This window comes from Mobula hypostoma, chromosome 8 (genome assembly GCF_963921235.1).
Source record: "Mobula hypostoma chromosome 8, sMobHyp1.1, whole genome shotgun sequence".
NCBI classification, from domain to species: Eukaryota; Metazoa; Chordata; class Chondrichthyes; order Myliobatiformes; family Myliobatidae; genus Mobula; species Mobula hypostoma.
The window spans coordinates 103805224-103832030 of NC_086104.1; the positions used below are offsets into that span (position 1 = coordinate 103805224).

At 40.7% G+C, this 26807-nt stretch overlaps 1 protein-coding gene across 6 annotated transcripts in view; it reads right to left on the minus strand.

Moving 5' to 3' along the window:
- Positions 1 to 3097: 3097 nt before the first annotated feature.
- Positions 3098 to 26807, minus strand: part of LOC134350811 (filamin-A-interacting protein 1-like) — a 354727-nt gene continuing 331017 nt past the window's right edge. For 5 of the 6 annotated variants that reach the window (XM_063056514.1, XM_063056513.1, XM_063056515.1 and 2 more), the window contains 2 exons: positions 22237 to 22460; positions 3098 to 11363 (listed from right to left, as the gene is read on the minus strand). In XM_063056514.1, the coding sequence (XP_062912584.1) occupies positions 22254 to 22460 (207 nt within the window). In that variant the 3' untranslated portion in view covers positions 3098 to 11363; positions 22237 to 22253. The remainder of the gene's footprint in view (positions 11364 to 22236; positions 22461 to 26807) is intronic. The other variant, XM_063056516.1, reaches the window with a different exon arrangement.

Genomic DNA, 26807 nt, shown 5'->3' on the forward strand with positions numbered 1-26807 from the left:
GTGAGGTGGATGGAAAGGTTAGTCATGAATGGGATAGGAGCCTTAAGGGACTAAATTGCCAAGAATCACTTTTGCTTCCATGTCCTCTATTATTGTTGATGCTGGCTCTGACCAGTCCCCTTTCACTTATTTTTCTGTAACCTATTCTCTTTCAGATCCAATTAGCTCCCCTCTCTCTGTCCTCCCATCATCCTACTCAGCTGTCATTTATTCTTCCAGTTAGAACATTACAGGGATGAGGGAGGAAACTGGAGCCAGAAGGACAAGCCATGTGGTCACAGGGAGAACACTCCTTGGCTTTAGGGGTGATGATACAAAGAATCATTTTGCTAAGGGAAGCCTAATATTAAACTAGAAGATTAAATTCTTGGAGTTTATTGATTCCATTGAGCTGCTAACATCAAAGTCTCCTCACTATTAAATGGATTTGCTTTTACTTAATTACTCATGTGCTGATTTCCTCCAATCTTAGCTCAGAAAGTAATTACTAAATTGTCCATCCCACCACACTCCACCTACAAATGTTCCAGGGAAGTCATTTAATAGCATAGAATCGTAAGAGTCTTGATATTTACTGCACAGTACATCCACTGAACTAATACGGATAAATAATTTTGCCTAGTAACATAGCTTAGATAATAAGTTTGTATTTTTATTTACTACTTTAACACTTAAAAGAATGCTGGTTTAATAAAGATGTTTTGAAAATTTGCTTTGAGTAATAACCAATTTTTTATTAGGAATCAGGAGCAATCCTTACAGATTTGAAAACTCTTAATCCAACTTTGGCTCCAAAAGGATTGACAGATATGTAAATGCAATACATTTTGGTAGGACTAATCAAAATAGGACCTACATGGTAAATGGTAGGGCATTGAAGAATGCAGTAGAATAGAGGGATCTAGGAATCATGGTGCATAGTTCCCTGAAGGTGGAATCTCATGTGGACAGGGTGGTGAAGAAAGCTTTTGGTATGCTGGTCTTTATAAATCAGAGCATTGAGTATAGGAGTTGGGATGTAATGTTGAAATTGTACATGGCATTGGTGAGGCCGAATTTGGAGTATTGTGTACAGTTCTGGTCACCGAATTATAGAAAAGATGTCAACAAAATAGAGAGAGTACAGAGAAGATTTACAAGAATATTACCTGGGTTTCATCACCTAAGTTACAGAGAAAAGTTGAACAAGTTAAGTCTTTATTCTTTGGAGCGTAGAAGGTTGAGGGGGAACTTGATAGAGGTATTTAAAATTATGAGGGGGATAGATAGAGTTGACGTGGATAGGCTTTTTCCATTGAGAGCAGGGGAGATTCAAACAAGAGGACATCAGTTGAGAGTTAAAGGGCAAAAGTTTAGGGGTAACATGAGGGGGAACTTCTTTACTCAGAGAGTGGTAGCTGTGTGGAACAAGCTTCCAGCAGAAGTGGTTGAGGCAGGTTCGATATTGTCATTTAAAGTTAAATTGGATGGCTATATGGACAGGAAAGCAATGGAGGGTTATGGGCTGAGTGCAGGTAGGTGGGACTAGGTGAGAGTAAACATTTGACACAGACTAGAAGGGCTGAGATGGCCTGTTTCTGTGCTGTAATTGTTATATGGTTATATGGTTCATAATCAGCATCTAGTTTGTGCTTTCAGGATTATTCAGTTTGCAGAACAGACTGCAGAGTACTTGTGATTATTGCCACTCATAAATGGAAAAGTGTGCTGGTGAGATAAAAAGTATTGCTTCATGGTTTCATTGATTGATTTTTTGTCTGTGTCCAATAACATGGTGATAATGCCAGGGGAAAATACATGCAGAGCCAATCCAAGGCTAGACTGGGACCAGGCAAGACAGTGCCATTGCACCAAGCCTCTTTTCAATTACCCTCACTCAGGTTACTGGAGAAACAGTAGGAAGTTGTTCCATCTTTATTGCCTCCTATCAAGAGCCAAGATAACCTTGACTTCTGTCATTGATTTTGGAGCCTAAGGTGCAAGCCATTGTTGTTTTTATCAGCTATGCACAGGAAAGGAAGGATCTTACACTAAATATCTGGAAGAGTCATGTCCTTCACCAACCTTCCCCAACAATCTGGATCTAGGATATCACTTCCCATAGCATGCCACCTCCTAGGGAGGGTATATGAAAAGTCAGCCCTGTCTCCAATGTAATTGCATAGTCTTCTGCAGAAAATGAAGTTTGTTGATAAAAACCAAAAAACTGGAAGTAGGTCAGGTCAGGTTGTGTTGCTGTGAATTCTGCCCCGTGTATGTGTGGCATAGACAAAAGACAAGCTATGATAAACACCTCAAAACATCAGAGAAAGACCAGCAAAGTGGTCATCAAATCAGCCAGTAATGTGGAGGTGTGCATACAGCATTTCCCCGTGGTTAGTGTACCGTATCAAATGGATTGCGAGAATGTGGCAAGTACGCATGTGGCCAGTCAGTTGTGCAGTGAATCAGTTGGGCCTCTAATGTGTGGGAGGCACTCTCTTCTGGGCACAGGTTTTCAAGTATGTATGACTTTCATCTGGGTTTGTCGCTCCCACATGTACCATTACTAATTTGATTCAGTACACCATTTAACAAGCTAACTACTAAGAAATCATAGTAGTTCTTGCTCTGGGCATATGTAACAATTAGGCTTCTAACAGAATATCTAGTTATACAGCATTTTGTTGATACTGGTTGGAAAATGAGAAAATGTCCTTTGTTGATCCATCAGAATGGAGTTTTTTTTTTAAAGATGCATTTATTCAAGAGCATTCTGCAAGTCATCTATCTTTTCCCTGACAGATTGTTCCTCCAATGGCTGCTATTGTATTGAAAGAGTCTGGTTCCACATCACTCAGTACATCTTTCTTGGTGAATATATATTGAAAGCATATTGACCTGAAGACATTTCAAAACTTGAATTTACAAGGGCAATTTGTAATGGTAGTTTGCCTTGTGACATCAATTGCTCCTTGGTGTGGGTATTGTCTATTACATTACATCAAATTTCCAAAACATATATTGGGAAGGATAGGCATTTATTCAAAAGTTGTTAGTTGCTTAGTAGTGGACTTGTCAAATGGTTTTTATAAAATCTCCATAGAATATTTTGGATTTAAATGAAATGTTTTATTCAATATAGTAAATACATAAGAAAATATCTATACACATCAGTACAAGTACATTGACCATTCCCTTCATGGGTTCTCAAGGTATACAAAACATGTTGTTTCTTTTTCATCAGAAATGAATTACTGCAAAATCCAGTGTAGAAGTCTACATTCTGTGAACTTATGGAAAGGGCCAAAAGAAGCAGTTTTTTGGGGATGGGCGATAGGAGGCAAGTGGAACATCTATACTGATGCAACTTAGACATTTTTTTTAAAAAGCTCATCTAGATGATGGCTGTTTTTTCCTGATTATACATGATAAACTTTGTTGGAAATTATGATTTTAAGGTTATAGGGGAAAAGCTAAATATATTTTAAATCCATAGGTGTTCTCTTAAAAATCACAGGGTATGTGGGGATATTGGGCAGTGACTTCTTCACTGGATTTTACAATATTTCAAAATTATTTGTTGACTAGTGCAACCCAATTACCCCATCAAGTAGAAGTAAAGCAATTTAGGAGAGAAAATAAAAGCTGGCACTAACAATGTAAAATTGCAGGACTTGTGGTAAATCAATAACTTGTGATCCTTCGGCAATGATGCTCGGCCAGTAATTCTTATTTTAGTCACATCTTGCAACATCAAGCATTCAGCTTTCTGATCTAAGTCAGTAAACTTATTGAAAGTGACCACAGACAAAATGAACCATTTTAGTCACTGCTGGTAAAATTAAGGAAACCAATTAGCAGATCATTTGATTTTGAGAAGAATTAAAACCAAACAAGCTGGATAGAAATCTTGGAAATTTATGGCGCAGAAGGCAATCACTCAGCTCATCGTATCCATGCACCCAAAAAAATACACTATATGGACTACCCTGTGTCCCAGCTCTTGATCATTAATTCATAGGCCATTTTGCACCAGTCTGGGCTTTGTCTCAGACCTGACTTCTCACAGGTTGTCCTTGGGAGAACACATTAGTTTCAAGTTTGATAACGTCAAGTTTGTCTGAAACACAGTTAAAGTTAACAGTGTTTCCTATGTGACCACTATCACAAAGTACTCACCAGTGTACCAAGACTACCCATTGCTGGCTTTTTTGGAGTGGAAAAGAACAACTGGGCAATAATAATGCCATGCCAATATTTCCCACTTGCAAAAAACATGTAACTACAATTCTGCCACCAACATCCTTTAATGAATAGGAATGTATTCAGACTTCTGCAGCTCAAAAACAGGTCCTTCAGCATAGCCTCTCTATGCCGACTACCAGTTACCTATTTACGATAACTCCCTTGAACAGCCGATGGTCTGGTCTGGTCTGTAGCTTACAATGCCTTGAGAAATCAAATGCTCATCCAGATGTTTTTTTAAAATGTGGTGAGAGGTTACTTGTTTCCACCTCCCCTGTAGACATTGTGTTCCAAATTACCATCACCTTCTGCTTGAAAAAATTCTTCCTCAGATTCCCTCTAAACCACCTTTCCCTTGGTTTAAATCTAACCCATTAGTTTTTGACTCCTCTCTTATGGGAAAAATGTTTCACGTCCATGGATTTTCCTATAATTTTGTACACCTCAAATCAGACCGCTCCAACTTAAGAGAGAACACACCAAGTCTCTCAAATCTGAAACACTCCATCCTAGACAACATCCTGACAAACTCCTTTGTAACCCCTTCAGTGCAATCCCATCCTTCCAATAATGTGGTGATCATGACTGTGCACATTACTCCAGATGTAGCCTAACCAATATTTTATAAAGATTGTACCGTAACCAACTGCTCTTACATTCTAGGTCTGGCTAATGAAGGCAAGTATCCCGTAAGCTGTGTTCCAAGTCCGGTTCTTCAATTCCACCACTGACTGTGTGTGGCCCACCCACATTAGTCCTCCCAAAGAGCCACACCTCACACTTACGCAGATTACATTCTCCCTGCCACCTCCATCTCTTATTATGCAGCATTTTGAAATTAGTTTATGTTAAGCAAATTTCCCAGGTTTTATTTGTCAGTTTTGTTCCCCAAACATTAAAATCAGATTGAAATATGTAGATGAAAGAAACATTTAAAACTCATTAAAATACAACAGTAAATTGTATATCCCATCAGTTATATTTTTGCTGCCCCCTGTGCAGTGCTAGATGAGTACGTGAGATGGTTCTGTCCCATGCTGTTGGCCCTGCCATCATTTGAGGAAAGTGAGACAACAGAAACACAAACCATTCACCTCTCTCTCTACCAGCCACAAGCCCCAGGTGGTTACTGTGATTGGCATTTGTTTGGGAATGGGTCTCATGGACACCCACTGAGCCTGCATATTGCTTTCTTTCTGAAGCGAAATATCCTATTTGATTCATCCTTGAGAGTAATTATGATAGTGAACAGTTTCATTTAGCCTTAAAGTAATTTTGAATCTAATCCACAATTATACATCAAATAATTTTACAGACACAGACTTTCAATTCCAATGGATCACGATAGATTTAAATTTTTTTAGACTATTTATTGTGTAAATCAGTTAGAATGCCTGATAATATACTTTCTTAGATAATTTAATATTGTTGGTTTCAGACGGTATCTGCAATAATTGCACTTCCTCTTGACTCTGGGCCTAATCGTACATTTGTATTTGTGATCCCGCCGGCCAATGTTACTGTGGTCCCACACCCCCTGTACCGCATTCCAAAGAAACTTCCCAATCCGTTCCTAAATGATTGCTCCCCAGCACTGGGGTATAATGCTCTTTGTCATCCTCCTCTCTGTCTCACTTTGTCCTTTACTGACTCCCTTCACCAGTTCCTCTCTTTGCAGCGGCAGAAGTTCACAGACAAGAGGCCTAATTGCAGTGTTTGGTGTGCAAGGCCTCTTCTGTAACACACACTATCTTGAGATCATGCTGAGTGGGAAAAACTGCTGTGGGGAAGGTCATGTACATAACTGACACATCAATGAGCTGCCTTATCTGCTTTGCTTTCCAACACAGCATTTCCCCGTTCCCCCACCTAACCTCCATAAAAACTGCATTTACCACCTTTCTGCTAACTCTGTCTATATCTCTTAAACTGAACTCACCTCCCTTACATTCTACGTCATCTTCATAGGGCCTTTATCTCAACTGCAGTGAATATTAGTACCTTTATCACATTATCAAATCCCTCTGTTACTTACCTCTGGATCTTTAAACTTTGACCTGATAATTTTAGCTTTTTTAACTTCCATATTTTCAATGCCAAGGCCAATACTTGTCTTGGACACCCCCCACTCCAAACATTGCCCTTACCCTTCTCTATCTCAGCTTCTTCAAAATTCTGATTAAACCTTTTGTCCCGACTCATTTTTCAACATTTCCTTTAATGCTCCTACCACCGCTCAGTTCCATTTTTAGTTTCTAACCAGTATCAAAACAGTTTTCAGAGTTAAAGTATAAATGTTCATTGTAAAAAAAAATGAAGGATAGAAATTACCCTTCCTTTTATACGCAAGGTACGGAAACTAAATTCTGCTTCTGAAATGAATTTCCAAGCATTATTAGGTGACTTCAGCACATGACGGAGTGAATTTCTACCCTGCTTTATTTACCACACATGCTGTGTTTGACAACTCTACCCGCTACACATGCCACACCTTTAGCAATCCAGCTAGGCACTTGAATTTGCATTCTGAAGTGGCAATATAATGGCTGGTTTTGTAAAAGCTAACTGCAAGGCAACTTTGAAATCTCCATTAAATCCATTTACCACTGTTTGTTCTTTTAACCAGTCTACCCACAGTGACCACTTTATTAGGTACACCTGCTCCTTAATGTAAATATTTAATCAGCCAATCACGTGGCAGGATCTCAACGCATGAAAGCATATAGACATGATCAGGAGGTTCAGTGTTTTTTTTAGACCAAACACCAGGATCGGGAAGAATTGTGATCTAAGTGACTTAGACTGTGGAAACATAGAAACATAGAAACATGATTGTTGGTGCCAGATGGGGTAGTTTGAGTATTTCAGAAACTGCTGATCTCCTGGAATTTTCATGCACAACAGAGTTTACAGAGAATGGTGCAGAAAACAAAAAGACATCCAGTGAGCGGAAGTTCTGATGGTGAAAATGCTTTATTACTGAGAGTGGTCAGAGGGTAATGGCCAGATTGGTCCAAGCTGACAAGAAGGCCACAATGGCTCAAATAACCACATGTTAAAACAGTGGTTCTCAGAAGGGCATCTCTGAATGCACAACACATCAAACCTTGAAGTAGATGGGCTACTGCAGCAAAAGACTCTGAACATACACACAGTGGTGCAGGAGATACCTAATAAAGTTATCAACTTCCTCTATTACCTCTATTAAGAAATAGGGGTAGGCCATTTAGAACGGAGTTGAGGAAAAACTTTTTCACCCAGAGAATGGTGGATATATGGAATGCTCTGCCCCAGAAGGCTGTGGAGGCCAAGTCTCTGGATGCTTTCAAAAAAGAGATGGATAGAGCTCTTAAAGATAGTGGAATCAAAGGTTATGGGGATAAGGCAGGAACTGGATACTGATAGTGGATGATCAGCCATGATCACAGTGAATGGCGGTGCTGGCTCGAAGGGCCAAATGGCTTCCTCCTGCACCTATTGTCTATTGTCTATTATCTATTGTCTCTCTCTGGAAGCCTCAAACCTGTGTGCTAGTACATCGCTTTGACGTAATAAGTTAAAATTCACCTGTGTGGTCCATCCCAAGCCCCTTGAATCATGGGTACCCAAATTAATTATGTTACCAGGACATTGAATCAAGCTTAGAATCAGAAAACAATGGTAGAACAGATTTGATTTACTCAATGCAAAGAAGAGCAGCACCTCAGGAGTCGCACTTTGTCTTCATGCAGTCTACATTCAAATTGGAAAATCTGGTTTAAGGACTAATTACTATGGTATAAAGTACCATTAAAAGTTATATGTATATTTCTGCCAAAATTGATAGATGTTTTGAAGACTACCACAGAATTGCTTTTAAGGAAGTATCCTGTGCATCTCCCTTGTTCCTATGACATCCTTCCTCACATGGTATATTAATCAGGTTAGATTAAGCAATGCTCAATGCTTAATCTAACACAGGATTTTGAGAGGCAAATTCAAAAGGTTTATTTCACCTCTTTAAAAAAACACTCTCAGTAAGACTCAATGGATCCTGATTATTTCAATATGCCATCATTGCCTACCGAGACAGAGTTTAACATTTAACTGGGGGCACGAGAAGCTCCTTGTACTCCCTTAATCTCCAAAATACTCCAGAACTAAAGCTTTCACTATAAAGGGCAGATGATGCTGTAATGCTGAATGTGTTCTTTGTGAGAACTGTAACAGAAACTGTTTCTGAAGTCCTCAGGCACTCCCCAACTCATGAGCCTCTCTAGGAATTGCTCATTGTCAATAAAATAAAAACACTACCCTTGTTTGTTTTTGTCTTTTCCACTTAAAACTCTATCAGCCTGCTTAAATCACCACCTTCCTACATTCATATTATCTCCACTAAGGCAGTCACTTGCTCTGATCTGTCTTCTGCACGTCTGAACCTTGGTAGTTTCTCATTTGATGGGTATTAACTGTTCATCAAATTATGGGAACAACAAATGTCAAAAAATGCCAGTCATGCCAGCAGGTAGACAGGGTGCATTCACTTCTAAAAGAGCTTCTTTCGTGAGTGAAGTTAATGCCGCTGTAACAAACATACTAAATGCTAATGTGCTTGATAACAGTTCAAGCACTTTCTCCCCTGCCTGTGTACAGAAGCAGATAAAACAAATCATAGAATCAATCCATAGCTGTTCCTCAGGCAAACTGATGGCATGGATACAGATGAGCTCTACACATGAAACCTAGTCAAAACGTAAGGCCCAATTGGGCTAAATTTGATCCGTCAACCAATTTTGCATCTCCACTTGTTTCATGTTACATCAGGTATTTAATACTGCCAGTCCTGTTTAAAGAAATTTCCATTTCAGTTTCTATCACTCAGCACACTTTTATTTCCACAGTCTCCTCCTTCCAGATTTATTTCACTTTGCCTTTAAACATTATTGTTCTTTGGGGAAGTTGGGAAACCTTCAAGGAAGGCAACAGAAACTCATTCAGCTGGCAAGAGAGACCTTAAAGGTTGTGTGGATGGTTTGCTGAAGTAGGAATTGACAAACTACCTTATGCTAAATCTGACTGACAAGTGTTGGTTGTGATTGAGAGTCACAATTACACTGTGGAGCCAACCCCCTTTCAGAACTGATTATTTATTCAAGAAAAAAATACAAAATATCAATGAATGGAAGCAAAATAGTTGCAATAAAATATCCTTGAGAATCATGTGCAAACTATTACAATTGTGTTGTCTACATTGTAATCTTTTTTGGGTTCCTCTGTCCATGACGAGTGAACAAATTGCTTTGCCATGAGTATTGCGAAAGTATGGGGCTAATTGAAAATGCTTCATCAAACCTTGAAGAAACTCCCCAGAGATTTTGTTTCCTTTAGCTTTCTAGTCAGTGCTTGGAGAAAATGTCTCAATCATACAGTTTTCAGGAACATTCCTGTTCAAAGGCAGTTAACAAGTGGTAAGTGAAGACCCTGCAAACATCTTATTATTTGTTCATGACGTTCTGCTGGAGATCACTGGGAGCCCTAATGATTATAATGTTTGCATAGTTACGACCTCATTGTTCAAATATTTCAAACTATTCAGTACATTGCACAATCTTTTGCAATACAATGGTTGAGATTAGATTGGTGAAATATGTTCCAGATTCCAGTATTTGCAATCTCGTGTCTCTAATCACAAATTAACCTGATCCTTTACATGTCACTAATAGGCAGTCTGCAATAAATAAATTATGAAGAATTCTGCTTCATAAATAACATAGGGCACCTGGACAAGGCAGACACTAAACTTGTTTAAGTGAATATTGATTTTAATTGAACTGCTGCAAATTGACATTAAATTTGGACTCCGTGTCCCAAACAAATGATCAGTTTCATGAATTGTGCTTTTACCAGCCTATTTACCAAATCCTATAGAGTTATATTTCTGTTACATTTTCATATTGAAGCCTATGTATCTGCTGGAAAACAAAACATTTATAAATGTTCTTGTTTCTTTTTGGCAGTGACAAGTGGGACAATAAAAAAGGAGAGGGAGAACACATCCAAACCCATTGTAACTATTATTGCTCAGACCAAAGGATATTCAAACACCAACTACAATCATGAAGAAAGACTAAAGTGCTCAATTAAATATACAGGCTTTAATTGTTTAAAATGTGTAATTGCACTTGCAGTCAGACATAGTTTACTGCAGGTTTTTAATACCACAGTGAAAGGGTTGATAACATATTTAAAAACGATCCCTCAGGATAAAGCACCACCATGGCTTGGATGTTGAAGGGCATGTTTTATCCATTATAGAGCCAATTTAAAAATCACGTCTCAAGACAGCTGTATAGTATTTTACAGCATAACTTTACAAAAAGTAAACTCAGCAACACAGTGTTAACCAGTCAATCTGACCATTCACCCAGCTACAGAGTACTCACACAATCAAGAAGGTGTACTTCTGACATAAGATATAACTGGATTGTTGCCATACAGTATTTAAAATTCAGAAGGACTTGCAGAATTTCAGGGCAGGTGGAAGTATGCTTTTGTACATAAAGGTGCTGCAGTGCCATTAGAAAACCAAAGTTATTCATATCATTTGGCAAAGGATGCCGTGAAAGGTAATAATTGATCTGTAGGGAACATCACATGGCTGCTGAATTAGGGTGGGTCGGAATTACAGAAATTCCATTTATTCCTGCACATTGTGTTTAAAAGGGAGACTAACCTATCACAGTTAAAAGAGAGCATTGGTTAATGCGCGATGGTCATTTCAAACCATGCCATCATCTTCTGTGTACAAATGCAAAAGGACATTTTGATTCTGTTTAAATACACTTCCCCTCTGGTGGATAGCTAGTTGAGCTGTATCCTGGTACAGTGCATCAATTGCTCTTCATATTTTCATGGGAGCAATGATGGATTGTTTCTTTAAAGGTTATCTAAAATACAATTTCTTAAAAAAATACAGTTAATGATTACAGTGTCTTCCAATGTGATCAGTAGCATATAAAAACCTTGGAGGTTGCAGCCTGGGGCAGTGTTTCGATCAGCCAGCAGTAACACAGTGCTATACGATTACAGGCAGCAACGGGACGCTTCCACTAGCCATCATGCCGATGTTATCCGCACTTGGTGAATGATGATGCTCTCTGCAAAAGGACAGAGGAATAAGTGTGGAAATAGAACAAGGTGGCACTTTAGGAATAATGCGGTCTTCTTCGTTGTCCAACAGGATACTACGTACATGAACAATAATGTATAAATACTGAAACTGACCATGCACAGCAGGTCCTCATAATGCGAAACAAAAAGCACAATTCACTTAAACAGTAAACAATGCTCAAGTCAGAATATTAATCTATTATTTGCAACACCAATTAATATTATTACCAATTATATTGATCATATAATGCTAATCTTATTAAAATAAAACAGGTTCTGTTATGGCATATCATTTAATTACATATACTGTATTTCCATTAAAAAGGATCTGAGGTATAACTGCTGAAATTTTTAAAGTTGGCTTCAGAATAGCCTAGAATTAGTTTAATCTGTGTAAAAGTTAGAACAATGACTGTGTGCACAGAGGATGGTAGAATTTGGTACAGTACTGTAAATAGCAATTGACACCAGATTAATTGTTAGTTTTAAATCTGAGATTGTACTTTTTTTTGGCAAAAATCTGCCAATAAATGTTGGGTTAGTGGAATTAGGTTGTAGTTCATCTACAATCTCACTGAATGGTGAAATAGGCATGAGGGAACAACCAAACTACCCTTGATCAGCATTATGTAAAGTTATTTTTAGTTGCCTTTTACCTGAAAAATTAACTTGCAGATGTCTATTGTCAATAATTATTAATTCATCAATAGTCACTGAGTCATTTGAAAACTGCAAGTCTCATCAGGAGTGAGTTTTATTTGAGCCAATAAAAAGGAAGGAGGTGTAAGTAGAATGGCCATTGTTGAATTTCCTTAGCTTTCTGAGGAAGCAGAGCTGCTAGTGGATTCTGTTAACATGTGGTTGGACCAAGACAGGCCATTGTTGATATTTACACCTAGAAATTGGAGGCTGTAAAGAGTCTCTATCTCATCACCACTTGAAACACACAGGGGCATGTACTCCACCCTGCTTCCTGAAGTCAATGACAAGCTCTTTAGTTGACATTGAGGAAAAGGCTGTTGCCTTGCCACCATGTCACACCGATGTCCTTCTCCTTCCTGTAATCCATCTCACTGATATTTGTGAATACTGGTCTATAACAGTTGTGTCAACTGCAACCTTGTAGATGAAGTTAGAGCACAATGTGGCCATGTTGTGAATGTGCAGGGAGTAGATTAGTGGGCGGAGGATGCACCAATGTTGTGGATAATTGTGGTGGAGGTATTGATGTCCGTCCTTACCAAGTGCAGTCTACTGGTCAGGAAGTCAAGAATCCATTTGCTGCGGGAAATGCATCATCCTAGGACTAGGATTTTGGGGATGCATTTGTTTTGAATTATTATATTGATGCTGCAGAGATGGGGCCAGGGTGTGGACTTGTTTCTTCAACAGGTGAATTTCAGTAGGTTATGTTTGTCTGGGAGGCTGGAGCTAATTTGTGTCAAGATCTGCGCCTTGAAGCACTTCACGATGGTGGATGTCAGAGCCATGGAGTGATCAACATTAAGGCACGTTACGGTATTTTTCTTTGGCAGCAGGATGATAGTGGTGTTCTTAAAGCAGCTGGAAACCTTAGATTGAAGTAGGGAGAGGTTAATAATGACTGCAAGTACCCGCCACATCTGATTCGCACAGTACAGGGCTGGGTACTTCATCTGGGCCAGACCTCTTCCTTGCAGCATTGACTGTGGGGAAAGGTTCATCGGAAGCTCTCGGGGAGCTGGTGTCATTTCATTTCCCTCCTGGTCAAAGCATGTATAGAACACATTAAACTCACCGGGGAGGGACCTGCTGTTGTCAGCAATGCCACAACCATGCCACCAAAAATAAACATTAGCTTTGTGCAGGTAATTAAAGCCAGCAGATGCAAAGAATTTGAAGGAATTAGCAGAAATCTTTGCTGATCAATTGCAGTATTGAACTTTGGCCTTTTGTAGCCTCAATTGGAATTAGGTTATTATTGTGTCATGTTCCTAGATACAGTGATAAGCTTATGTTTGCACACCATTCCATGCATAAGTACATTGAGGTAGTAAAAAGACAAACAAAATGCAGAATATAGTGTTACAGTTACAGAGAAAGTACAGTGCAGGCAGACACTCTAAGCAAACTACACAGTTCATATGCAAAGAAAAGAGAGAAGGTTTTTATTCATTTTGGGAACCCAATGTAGAATTGCACTCACAGGATAGAAAAATCTGTGGTACTGCAGGTAAGTCAAAAAATATCACAATGTTTATTGTAGGCAATATAGTGGCAAAACAAACAATCCACTTATAGATGTGCAGATATATACTTGTTCAGCCCTTGTTATTATATTCTTATGAGCCTGTCTCTCAGCAAGTAAATATGAATTCCAGGTGTAAAGTTGTGATGGCACCTGCCCAACTACTCCTGCAGCTGAGAGTGCTTTGCTTTCCCATTCCACTAGGTGGCGCATTTGTTCCATCAACTGAGAGAGGTCGAAGTGGTACAGTAAAGGGAAGGCACTATCTGGCAAAGATGCTGGAAATTCAAAATGAACACCAAAAATGGTCCAAATAACCAACCCGTCAGCCAACATGAAAAGAGATAAAAGAATGGTGTTAGTCTTTCTAGCTGGTGACCTTCCACAGAGCATTCCACCTTCCACACTTGATTTAAGTGGAGGCAGGAAAGCAAGGAGACGATGTAAAAGGGAGGAAAAATTAAAAAATAAGCACAGAAAATAAAAGATAGGAGAGAATAAATTAAGTATGTAAAAAATAGAGAATGAAGAAAAGGTGGGTCCAAAAGAAACTGAAAATTCCATTTCATTTCATTTCTAATCTTGGCTTTTCCTTTCTCTCTCTGAACAGAGTAACAAGGAATGGTTCCCTTCTGCCCTTCCCACTACAGTCATCTGAAAAATTCTTGTGGTATTATGAAACGATCTGAACTGATTCTGTAATTTTACTATTTTCTAATGGCTCATGATTGGATGATAGAAATTCTGTTCAAAATAGCAACAGTGTTCTGTGAGGGGCTCCCCCAGGCTCCCTACGCCACCTGTTTTAAAATAGCCCATTCTCTCTCCCCATCCTCTCGATTCCCAGCATACTTGTTAGAGCCGACTGGTTTTCCAGCCCGTAACCTCACCAAGCATTGTTCCCATTGATTCTCCGGGCAGTTCTCCAATCCAGTGCTTTCTACATTCTCCTTTAAAACATTGGTATTCTACAAAACGAGTCCCTCAACTTCCACAACTTCCCTTAAATGATTTCAGCACCATCACATCTTTCCCAGAATCTGTTCACAGACATGAACACAGAATCCCTTGAATCCTCACATGACATAACACTGCTTGTCTTTTTATTAATTTTATTACCACCACCCCCCTCCTTCAATTGCTCTTAAACTTTCCTCTCCCTCTACATAAGGCCACAAAATTAGTGTCTGTGGCACATTTGTTTTGGGACTATGGATGCATATTTAACTTTAATCACTTGAATCAGCTTACACATACACAGAGGGCAGTAGCTGGAAGCATGGGCACCGCAGTACTGCAGTGTTTAGCATAAAGCTTTACAGTACTAGCAACCTGGGTTCATTTCCCGCTGCTGCCTGTAAGGAGTTTGTACTTTCACGCCCACCTGGGTTTCCTTTAGCTGCTCCAGTTCAAAGACGTGCCAGTTGGTAGGTTAACTGGTCATTGTAAATTGTCTTGTGATTAGGCTAGGATTAAATCCAGGGAAAAAGGACCTAGTGCTCTCCGGTGTGTATGATGAATAAACTCTTCTCAGGCTTCCAGCCAGATACAGGAATTGATTTTAACCAATATTCCAATGACAAACTTTGCCTTCTTCAGTAGGGATAATGCCTGTCTAGTCCAGTGGTTATTTATATCCCCATCATCCGTCCTTCCTGATCGGTTAGTCCTCATCCAATCAGGTTTCTGCTCTCCCACCTTGTTTACAATCGAACTCCAGTTCTCACTTAGAGCAAGATCTTCGTCTTTGTTAAAATTCTTTTGCTCTAGTTTATTTCAATGTGGTACCAAAAGCCATAGGTGGTCCCTAAAGCTGTTGGCACTGGGCGGTGCAGCTCGAAGGGCCGGAAGGGCCTATTCTGCGTTCTAACTCATTAAATAAATAAACAAACAAACAAATAGGTTGCTATTAATCCTGAAAAGCTGATTTGATGTAAACCTTGATCATTTGGACCTATTCACTCCACTTCCATTTCCAGCTCATATCGAAGCAGACTTTAAATTCTATTCTTTTTTAATTACTGGGTTGAAATATGGAACTCCCCAGATTCTACTAACACCAGAGATTCTGCGGATGCTGGAAATCCAGAGTAACACATACAAAATGCAACAGGAACTCATCAGGGCAAGCAGCATCAATGGAGAGAAATAAACAGCTGACGTTTTGGGCCGAGACCCTTCTACGCCTGTGCCTTATCCAGGATCTCTCTGTAAGCTCATCTCAGCTCCTCTAAATCTACAAGTACAGCTGAGACTGAGAAATAAACAGTAACATTCTCAGCAAAGCCCACAATGCAAGAGGGAACCAACATAAAGAGCGGTCTCCATATTACTTGTTTGTTAGATGATCTCAGTGTGTGCTGGTCTCCAATTCAGCTGCTTTTTCAGGAGCTTTGGTTATTTTTCCATCAGAATGTTTACTGATCACAAGATATTAAAATCAATTTGTGGCTGCTGAGGACAGAAAGCAGCCCACACCTGTGTCATAACTGTGAACAAAGTCACCAGAAGGCACTGAAGGTAGTGGATGTGGAAGTGTTTTGTTCAGCATTGGAAACATTCTTGGAAGAACAGGCCTGCCTCAGCCAATACTAAATGACATTTTATATGCAAATGATCAAAGGGCAATTCTATAGTTACAATGTATCTACAATGTTTCCTATGAATTACTCTAATTTTCAGACACCTCCGTCTTCACACCCACACTCCAGACACCCAAAATGAATGTTAATTCTCACCAACTCTGGACCACATTCTTGCATTTGTGGGCCTCTGTGGTCACGTGAAAGACCATTGTTCAGAGCTGCATTTCAAATTCAAAATACACTCCACATTCAGGTCTGAAGACTGGCTGCTGTTAAAATTTGTATTTGCTATGAGAATACGCCCTAACAACCTGCATGTAGCAAGATTGCATTATGATTAGAGATGGGCTACAACTGGCAACCTATAGACAATGGTATTACCTTTGCAAAATTTCCTACCAACAGCATTCTTGGTGTCACCATTGATCAGGAACTCAGCTGCACCAACCACTGAAATATCATGTCTATAAGAGCAGGTGGTGACAGCAGCATTGCAAAGTCTCCATCTACAGCTGAAAATTTGTTCAGTTTGTAACTTTGTGCAGTCGAAAACCCGCAGAAGGTGTTCATGCGGCACTCACTGTACACTCCAGAATTTGTGCTGAGCAAATCTCTGCAAACTGCTGAAGGTGGTTATGGTCTTCCTCCTAACTCCCACTGTGTCACAGCATCTGCAAGTAGCGCCAATGGTAAACGTGACCTTGAAGAGCTGCAAATCTCCAACTCCAAAATTTGGAAAGGAAACTGAAGGCAATAACTTAGCTCAACTTCTATCAAAGCCTTCTCCCGACTATGCTAACTAGATAACAGCAGGCCAAGAAAGCAGGTCTGAGATCCTGTACTTTAAACTGAAAGTCTAGGTTCCAAACCTTTCAGCCTTCATCCAGTGCCAATGCTCTCTCTCTTTGCTTTTACTGGAACATTTTAGAGGGTAGTGGAAGTCATAAGATACAGGAGCAAAATTAGGCCATTTGGCCCACTGAGTCTACTCTGCCACTCAATCATGGCTGAATTATTTTCCCTCTCAACCCCATTCTCCTGCCTTCTTCTCATAACCTTTGCCACCCTGATTAATCAGGAATCTATCAACCTCCACTTTTTATATACCCCGATGACTTGCCCTCCAAAGCCATCTGACACAATGAGTTCTACAGATACGCTACCCCCAGCTAAAGAAACTCCTCAGCATCACTGTTCTAGTAGGACGTCCTTTATTCTGAGGATGTGCCCTCTAGGCTTAGACTCTCCCACTATTGGAAACACCATCTCCATGGCCACTCCATCCATGCTGTATTTTAATATTCAGTAGGGTTCCCCCCTTCATTCTTCTAAACTCCAGTGAGTATTGACCTAGGACCATCAAACACTCCTCATAATTTAACCTCTCCTTCCCAGGATCATTCTTGTAAACCTCCTCTGGACCTTCTCCAATCCTAGCACATCCTTAATTAGATATGGGGTCCAAAATGTAGCTCTCCAACTCAAGTTCATTTTGTTGTCAGTGGAGTTACAGACCTCACCTTTCCACAGCCTTTCTGATACACTTGGGTCAGATGCTAAAGATGGCAGGTCCCCAAGATGTCACTAACCCAACCCTGCCTGCTCCCAAACCAATTATAGATACAACCTCACTCTACTACCCCAGTACTTTTCAGAGTTGAAATGTTCAATTACCTGGGACTCAGAATGTTCTAATGTACATTTTCACAGAACAATAACACACTTCATCCCTGCTAAAAACTTGGACACACTGGAACAAAGAGAAACCAAGAGCTCCTGAAGTACATCACTTCCTCTCTAAAGCTGCCACCTGGACCAGAAACACATCACTGATGATCTCATAGAAATTGCAGCTGGGACCCATGGTGGAAGTCAGTAAACTACTTGGTGACTTACCTCCTGCTAACCCAGGCAAGAGAGTTGGCCATGGCTAACTTTTGTTCTTTAATTACCAGTCTGTTTGAAAGGCTTCACCAGAGCTACAGCACATCTCCATGTGAGGCAGCAGGGAAAAAAAAAACACAGAGCCAATAAATCACAGTAAAACTGCATAAACTATAAAGTTCTTCCAGTCTGATTGCTATAGTCTCTGAAGAGAAATTAAGACCACCGCACTTGGAGCAATGTGTTAAAAAGAAACAAAACCTGAGGACCATCTCCATTAATCTTTAGCTTTGGCCTTTCAGATTTATTAAATGGAGAATTTCTAACTCCGTCCCCCTGAGACGCCACCCCATCTGAAACTTCATTGGATACATTTTAAAAAAAAATCTCGTAAACCTCCACAGCACTAAAGTTCCATTTCACAGAACAGCACATGACTTAGATTTGGCTTCCACTCACAAGTCCTTTGAATTTTTAAAATTTTTAACTTTAATTGTTTTCTTTTAATTATATTTTATTTCAATTCACAACACCTTCTTACAGTTTATATGCTGGCATCCTTAACTTTATAGGTTATATATGTAATGCCCTGGTTAAAATTTCTGTGAGGTATTTTATTTTAGCAAGTTTTCTGTAAAAGCCGTGTGTCCTGCTGGTAAGAGTATTTTGCATTCAGCTAAAGATAAGGAGCCACGTTATCCAAAGATTGTTGCGTCAGCCAATCAGGATTGTGGGATGTAGAGAAGGTTCTAGGGAGCTGGGCGGGAAGAAGTTTCTGAAGGACTGTGGTCTGGTTTGGAGTCCTTTTTGGCGGGAGCTGCGGGGCGAGGCAGAAGGGAAGATGCCGCAGAAGGCAATTGGAAGGAGAGTCCCCTTTGCCAGAAGTGCTTTGTACAAATGAATGGCTCCAAGGAGGAAGGGCCAAGAGAGCCAGTTCACTCGAGGTGGTCTTTGAGGGAAATTCAGACTATGGGCTGTGTTTTCATGCAGACCATGGGTTCCCACACATGAGTAAAATGATACTCCTGGCTACTCCGGAAAAGAGCTCCAACGTTTAAGTGCACATTGGACTGGTTTAACTGTAATGGTCTTCTTCATTTAGCTTTTCTTATTTCTGTAACTGTAAATTTGGTAAATATACCTTTTTATCATTTCTGGGTTACTGATAACTGCATGGGCAGTACCCGACGATCTCCAAATCATTCTGACCCTAGACACTTGTTGCTTATGAAAGGTGACCTTCTCACTGCTGAGTCACACAGCTGTTAGCAGAGATAGCTACAGAGTTAAGTTGGTGTACAAGCTCTGGTGAGAAGGTTACTTACTCTATATTATGTATGTGACACAAACAGTTTGCGTACATCCATATCCAGGGATGTAATGAAACATCCCGTATATCTTACGGCTGGTTTTTCAGACTGTAGGAGGAGGAATATGCCATCTGGCCTTTTGATCCTGCTAACCATTCATCAAGATTATGGCTCATCTTCTACCTCTGCTCCTGCAGCATCTTATAACCCAAAATCCTCTTAACGTCCAGAAATCTATTGATCTCTGATTTGAATGAATTCAATGATTGAATCTCCACAGTCCTCCCAGGCAGAGAAATCTGAAGATTTACCACCTGTGGTTGAAGTACAATCCTCATTTCAGTCTTGACTGATTTACCCATTATCTTAAGACAGTGACTTAGTTTCCAGAGTCCTCAGCCGGGGCAAACATGCTGCTGGCATCCAAAATCTAGAAGCTTAGTCTACAAAATCTGTTCACAATCTACACACAAACTCTGCCCAGTCATTAGATATGGTATTAGATAAATCAATGTGGCTTGTTGTAGTTTAGAAACTGATAGGCTGTTAAACTGCAGCAGAAATCACAAATACTGGAAGAGTTAAGTGATTCAGATCAGATTGGCAGTGTCTGTAGCTCAGATACAGCATTGTCTTTGGTGGATAACTTGACTGCACAGACTTCAAATTAATCATTCATTAGCTATCCAGGCAACATCCAGAGACCCTCTTGGTGTGTGATCACTTGTTATCGCACAGTAAATTCCCAATTGTGTTATGCAACAGGAGGCCAGGACTGAGCCAACTTCTCATCCACACCAGGCACAAATTTCAGGATCACCATGGAGAGAGTGTGCTGGATTGGTGCTTGCACAGTAAATGGTGCATAGTAGCAGTGAGAGATGGAGGAAGAAGTAACTTCACAAAGTCTTTTCATAATTGTCATTCATAGGCATATCCTGTCAAGCTGTTTAAAACCATAATTCAAAAGTAGTTATGCATAACTGGGTGGTGAGAATGATACTTCATGGATCAGTGAGGAAATTCAGAAGTTCTGTTATTTTTGTCAAACTCAGTTAATTCTATTCTGCATTTGTGGACTTACATAAACTGACATAAAAACAACTTAAAGTGTTTTACAGTAAGTCTGTGTGGAAAACATTTTGCCAAGATATTAAAAAGAAGATAGATTTCAGAAAAGAGCTGGGCCAGTGCCAGTTTATAAGGAGGCATTCGCTCTGTTCATGGGCAGAGTGTAATGACTGCTAGTTCTGCGTACACTCTCCCTGTAGGATTTGGTCCTGAGCACAGCCCAATTCATCAGGTTTAAAACCTCTTACCAAACTCTGTAAGAGACAAATTTGCTGACTATTGTTGGCAGAGTTTCAAATGGTGGCGAGAGGGCGTGCAGAAGTGAGATAGAACAACTAGGTGAGTGGTGTCGCAGCGACAACCTTGTACCCAACATCAGTGAGACCAAAGTGCTGGCTGTAGACTTCAAAAAGGGTAAAATGAGAGAACACACACCAGTCCTCATCAAGGGATCAGAAAAGGAAAGGATGAGCAATTTCAAGTTCCTGGGTGTCAATATCGCTAAGGATCGATCCTGAACCCAACATATCGATGCAGTTAGAAAGTAGGCACGACAGCGGCTATACTTCAGTAGGCGTTTAAGGAGACTTGGTATGTCACTAAAGATACTCGGAAATTTCTGCAGATTACAATGGAGAGCATTCTAACTGGTTGCATCACCGTCTGGTATTGGGGTCGAAGTTACACAGGATCGAAGTAAGCTGCAGGGAGTTGGAAACTTTGTCAGCTCCATCATCGGCACTAGCTCCACAGTATCCAGGGCATCTTCAAGGAGCGATGCCTCAAAAAGATGGCATCCATCATTAACGGCCCCATCACCCAGAACATGCCCTCTTCTTATTGCTAGCATCAGGAAGGAGTTATAGAAGCCGGAAGACACACACACAGTGATTCAGGAACAGCTTCTTCCCCTCAACTGTGCTGGCAATATATCTGATTTTAACCTCTCCTTCTCAAACTGCAGGGTGAATTATATCATATTATAATCACTGCCTCCTTAGTGTTCCTTTACTTTAAGCTCTGGAATCAAATCTAGTTCATTACACAACACCCAAACCAGAATTGCCTTTTCCTTAGTGGGCTCAACCACAAGCTGCTCTAAAAATCCATCTCGTAGGCATTCTACGAATTCCTTCTCTTGGGATCCAGCGTCAAGCAGATTTTTACCCAGTCTACCTGCACATCGAAATGCCCCATTAGCATTGTAACATTGCCTTCTTTACATGGCTTTTCTATCTCCTGTTGTAATTTGTATGGGCGGACATCCCTCTGATGTAATGGGTTGTAGGATTGCCATACACTTTCCTGCACCCAGTTCAAGATGGTGATGGTCATGGAATGGATTTGCACTATGTGACCTGTCAGCCTGTAGGTCAGTTAACAAGTCCTCCCACTACTCTAAATTGTAGAGAGCGTAAAGGAATTAAGAATCTTTGGACAAACCATTACAATTTTAAATGCCTTGAGATCCCTCTGAACTTCCATTTTTAATATTGCAGAATCTAAGCAAATCTTTGCATTGAAGGTCATGCAGAAAATGCAGTGAGAGTGGTCTTGGTTAATTTGGGAATTTGTCTCCAGTATTATAAAGCATCCCTTTCTTCTCTGTTACACCTCGGTGTCAGTGTTATTGTAATGGTAGTTTTCATGACCACTAAGCACAAAGTTAGTATGTTGTTAGCTAGGAACAGATGAAAAAGTTAGTATGTGGTGTGTGTGGGGTTGTGGGGTGAGTCTACCAATGAGGGGTGATCTCCATGGTTGCAGTAAGACCTCCACCTACCCCCAGGGCCTCCACGTTCAGCCCTTCCCCCCAGCCTGAGGGGCTGAACTGCTGGCCGGACATTTCTTCAGTTCAATTCTCATTGACTGGCTCTCAGCACGAGATTCATACTTTGTCACACCTCCTGCTCCCATGGCTGCCACTACAGGCTTTCCTGCTTTCATACCTTTTGACATGGGGATGCGGGTGGGTGCGGGCCAAGCTGCTGACCCCTCCGGTGCTCCCTAAAAGCGAAAGGAAGAAAAAGACATTGTTAACATTCTGTGCAGCATAAATTGTGCAACAATGCAAACCTTTGATTACAACCCATTGTTTTAAATAAGAAACTTCTTGATTGGTAACACTGGACAACAATTTTTTTCAGAAGTGTTGCATCCTCAGGAAATGCTTTTGTTTATGATAGACGGCTTGTAGCTGAACACAAATCTAATTTCAGACTACTTGTATCACTTAGGAATTTGGAGAAACAAGAAATTAAACACATTGCATAACAGTGCTGACACTTTGCAATAGTTCAACTAAGCTAAAAATGTTTTGTTGATGATTTTCTGAGGCTTCTCACCTAAGTGTCCAACAATAATCAGCCAGCATTGATGTATTCCAGTTGCCCTGACACCGTTTCTCCATGACCGTAATGTCCTGGTGAAACCTTTCACCGTGCCCGTCACTGGCAGCGCCAAGATTTGTAGAGAAGAACTCTAAATAGGAATGCTGTAAATGATGCTCTAGTAACATGTTCATGGTTTTGTATGCTTGAAGCATGGTGTCAACCAGCTGCATGTAGTTTGGTGCTCTATAGTTGCCAAGAAAACGTTCAACAACATCTTTGAATGCCTTCCCTGTGATTTTCTCCAGTCCCACTCAAAGTTCTTTGAATTGCCTGTAACTTATAACCTATTTGATTTTGAACCAACAAAAATGCCTTCCATAATCAGTTTATGAATTGAAATAACAAAATATAGGCGATTTTTAAAAATGGTGTGTGACAGAGAAATTTCATAGAGATTTTCATGATCAGCAGCCCAAAATCCATGAGATACACCCAAATGTATTCAGGAAGCAAAATCTTTGTCGACCAGTGTAATTGGAAAGCCATTTTCTTCAGGTTTGCTTACCCGTAAAATGAGAGAGGATACAAAGGTAAAATGTACCAAAAGGTTTATACCTCTGATGCCTAAATGATAATGCTATACAGATTAGTCAATGAACTATTGGAGTAATTGAAGTTAAATCACTGCCAGCGGCAAATTAATCAGATCAGGTCTGGCTGTCCAGGGGCTGTCATCCATTCATCTCTACTTAACATATATGGCCAACATAGCCACTGCCTCACAGTGCCAGAAATCTGGGTTTAGTCCTAATCTTGGGTGCTCTTTGTGTGGAGTTTTCACATTCCCTTTGTGATCTCATGCATTTCCCACAGAGGCTCCAATTTCCTCCCATATCCCAAAGACATATTGGTTGATAGGGTTGGAAATCACTGTGTTTTAAATACTTTTTGTAAGATGAATGAATGTAAAACTAAAGTTGTATTATTATCGTTTGTACTTTTTAACAATCTCATGTTATTTTCACAAGTATGTGAATGCTCACCCCACTTACGGGCAGAAAACGGTATAACAGCTAAACAAACAGATTATCACCATTCTCATTTTTCACTGGCTAAGCATTAGCACATTACCCACAGCCTCAGGATAGAAAGACATCCTTTAGGACAGAGATGAGGAGGAATATTTAAAGTGAAGGGTAATAGGTTCTTGAGCCTCGATGCTTATGGGCAGAAGACAGGAAAATGAGGTTGAGGGGGAAAATAAATCAGCCTCAATTGGCCAACTGGCCTAATTCTGCTCCAGTGGCTTATGGGCTGGACTTGATGGCTGGAGGCCTGTTTCCATCCTGGATCCTGTTGTGACAATGTAAATAAAATAAGATCGTATTTCCCTTCTGCAGTGGTCATCTTGGACCACGATGCAGTTTTGCTGACTGATATGTTGCACATGAAAGGCAACGTGGTGATTCCACCCCTCCAAGCTGCAAGTTCTGCTCAGAATTCTTGGCCTTTTGAGAAGCCACTGGAACATACGTAACATTCGTCAGGCTGACTGGGCCTCACAAGCACCCAGCAGCACTCCCCCTCCCCACTTTAAACATGAGTGGTGAGCCTAAGCAACAGACACGAAATGCTGAAGGAACTCAACAGGTGAGGCAACATCTATGGAAGTGAATAAACTGTTGACATTTCAGGCCAAGACCCTTCTTCAGGAATGAAAAGGAAGGGGGAAGATGCCTGAATAAATAGGGAGAGGGGAAGGAGGATGAGCTGGAAGTTGAAACCAGGTGGGTGGGAAGTGTAAAAGGTTGAAGAAGAAGGAATCTGAGAGGAGAGGAGAGCAGACCTTAAGAGAAAGGGAAGGAGGTGGGGCATCAGAGAGAAGTGATGGGCAAGGGAGAAGAGGTGAAAGGTCAGAATGGGGATTAGAAGAAAGGGGGAGGGGTAGGGAAAGAAAATTTTACTGGAAGGAGAAATTGATATTCATGCCATCAGGTTGGAAGCTACTCAGATGGATTATAAGGTGTTTCTCCTCCACCCTGAGGGCGGCCTCCTCTTGGCACAAGAGGAGGCCATAGACCAACATGTCTGAATGGGAATGGAAATTAAAATGTTTGGCCCCTGGGAAGTTCTGCTTTTGGCAGATGGAGCAGAGGCAGTGAACTGATTTTGGTTTACCGTCCCAGAACTAAGCATTCTATTCAAATGCTTTCACCCAGGAATTATTAAAGCAAAATTCCCAGCACCATTGTTGATTGTGAGGAAGATAAATCCTCACAAAATAAAAAAATAGATAAATAGATAAATAAATAGATAAATCCTTACTTGTCCCTACTTGTCAGAAAAATCCTGCCTTTAGTCTTCTGTTAAATATAGAGCCAAGTACTATGAATTTCACTAATATTCTCCCCATGATCACGTGGGTTTCCTCCAGGTGCTCCTGTTTCCTCCCACAGTCCAAAGACATGTGGGTTAGGAGGCTAATTGGTCACATGAGTGTAAGTGGCCAATGTGGGCTCATTGGGCCAGAAGGGCCTGTAACTGTGCTATATCTCTAAATACAACAAAAACAAAGAAGCAAACAAATAAATAAATTGATAGATAAATAACACTGAGAATGTGAGTTGTGGATTACTTTACAGTGAGTCTGTAGATTGTGGAATCAGTTCAGCGTTGATGTGAGTGAAGTTATCCATGCCGGTTGCGGAGCTGGATAGTTGAACGGTGAGAACTTCGTTCTGGAGCATTTTACAAAGTTGACAAAGCAGTGTGTGCCATGGAAGTCCAGTCAACAGGGAACAAGTCCCACAAGGGGTACAACCTCCTGCGTAAGTGGGGATGAGAGTTACTCAAAGGGAGGCAGGGAAGCATTCCAAGAATCACTGCTCCTTGTACAATATGCCAATGGAAATACTTTCCAAGCAGAAGTAACTATCTCAGTCAGGATTGGGCTTTCCCTGCACAGCACTCATGTCGAGCCCTGGCTGCCACACATTTCATTCTTTCCTTGTCTGCCAGCAGTTGAACTGAATGCAAGGTCTGGGATTTGACAGCTCTCTTGTACTTAAATATTCTCTGGTTCTTCGTGCACCCCAGAAAATGGTACACAATATGAGGTTCATCAGTGCTTATCAGCAGGACAAAGACTCATTACAACACAGTAACAGTTACGACTACTTTGTGTCTGCGAGCTCTGTGACTTTTACTCCACAGTATGCAGAACGGAGGCTGAGGCTCCGTGCCGGCTCCAGCTGCTCCAGGCTTCATGTCTGACGACTGGCTTATATTCGAAACGTACATTCAACTCTCTGAACTTCAAAATCCCACCTTTCACTTCTTGTTGGATCCAGACATTGATGGGAAAAACCCACTAATGCTTCCGGTATGCCACCACAGCGACTGGCCATATGAGGAGCGGAGTATTTAGATAGGTGACCTCAAACCAGCAGAAAGCCCGTGGTCTTGATCCCGGCAGTAATCCTTGCCCTTCTGTATGCTTCCGAGACTGGAACTGCCTGTAGCAAACATCACAACTCGCTGGGAAAGCGAGGCCAATCCTGTCTCCGCAAGATTTTCCAAGTTCCCCGACAGGGCAAGCAAATCAATGTGCACCCTTGCCTGGGTCAGTACCCCCAGAGTGAGGCAATAAGTATTGTCAGTCAACTCGTGGGTATGCCCCGCACAAGACTCCTGGGAAAGGTACTCTTTCCTCTGAACTTCACCACAGCAGATGTGATTGAATTTGGCAGGGAAATTAGATGGGGCCAGCAGTGACAGGTGTTTAGGGAAATATTTTATAAATCTGATCAAATGGTATATTTCCATGAGGAAGAAAGGCTATTTGAATCGGATGGTCCATTCATCACTCTTTTTTAAATAGCTTATTGGTCACATGTACATCAAAACACAGTGAAATGAATCATTTGCATCAAATCAAATCGATGAGGATTGTGGCACAAAGGGAGAACCTGCAGAAGCTGCAAATCTGAGCAACACACACTAAATGCTGGAGGAACTCAGC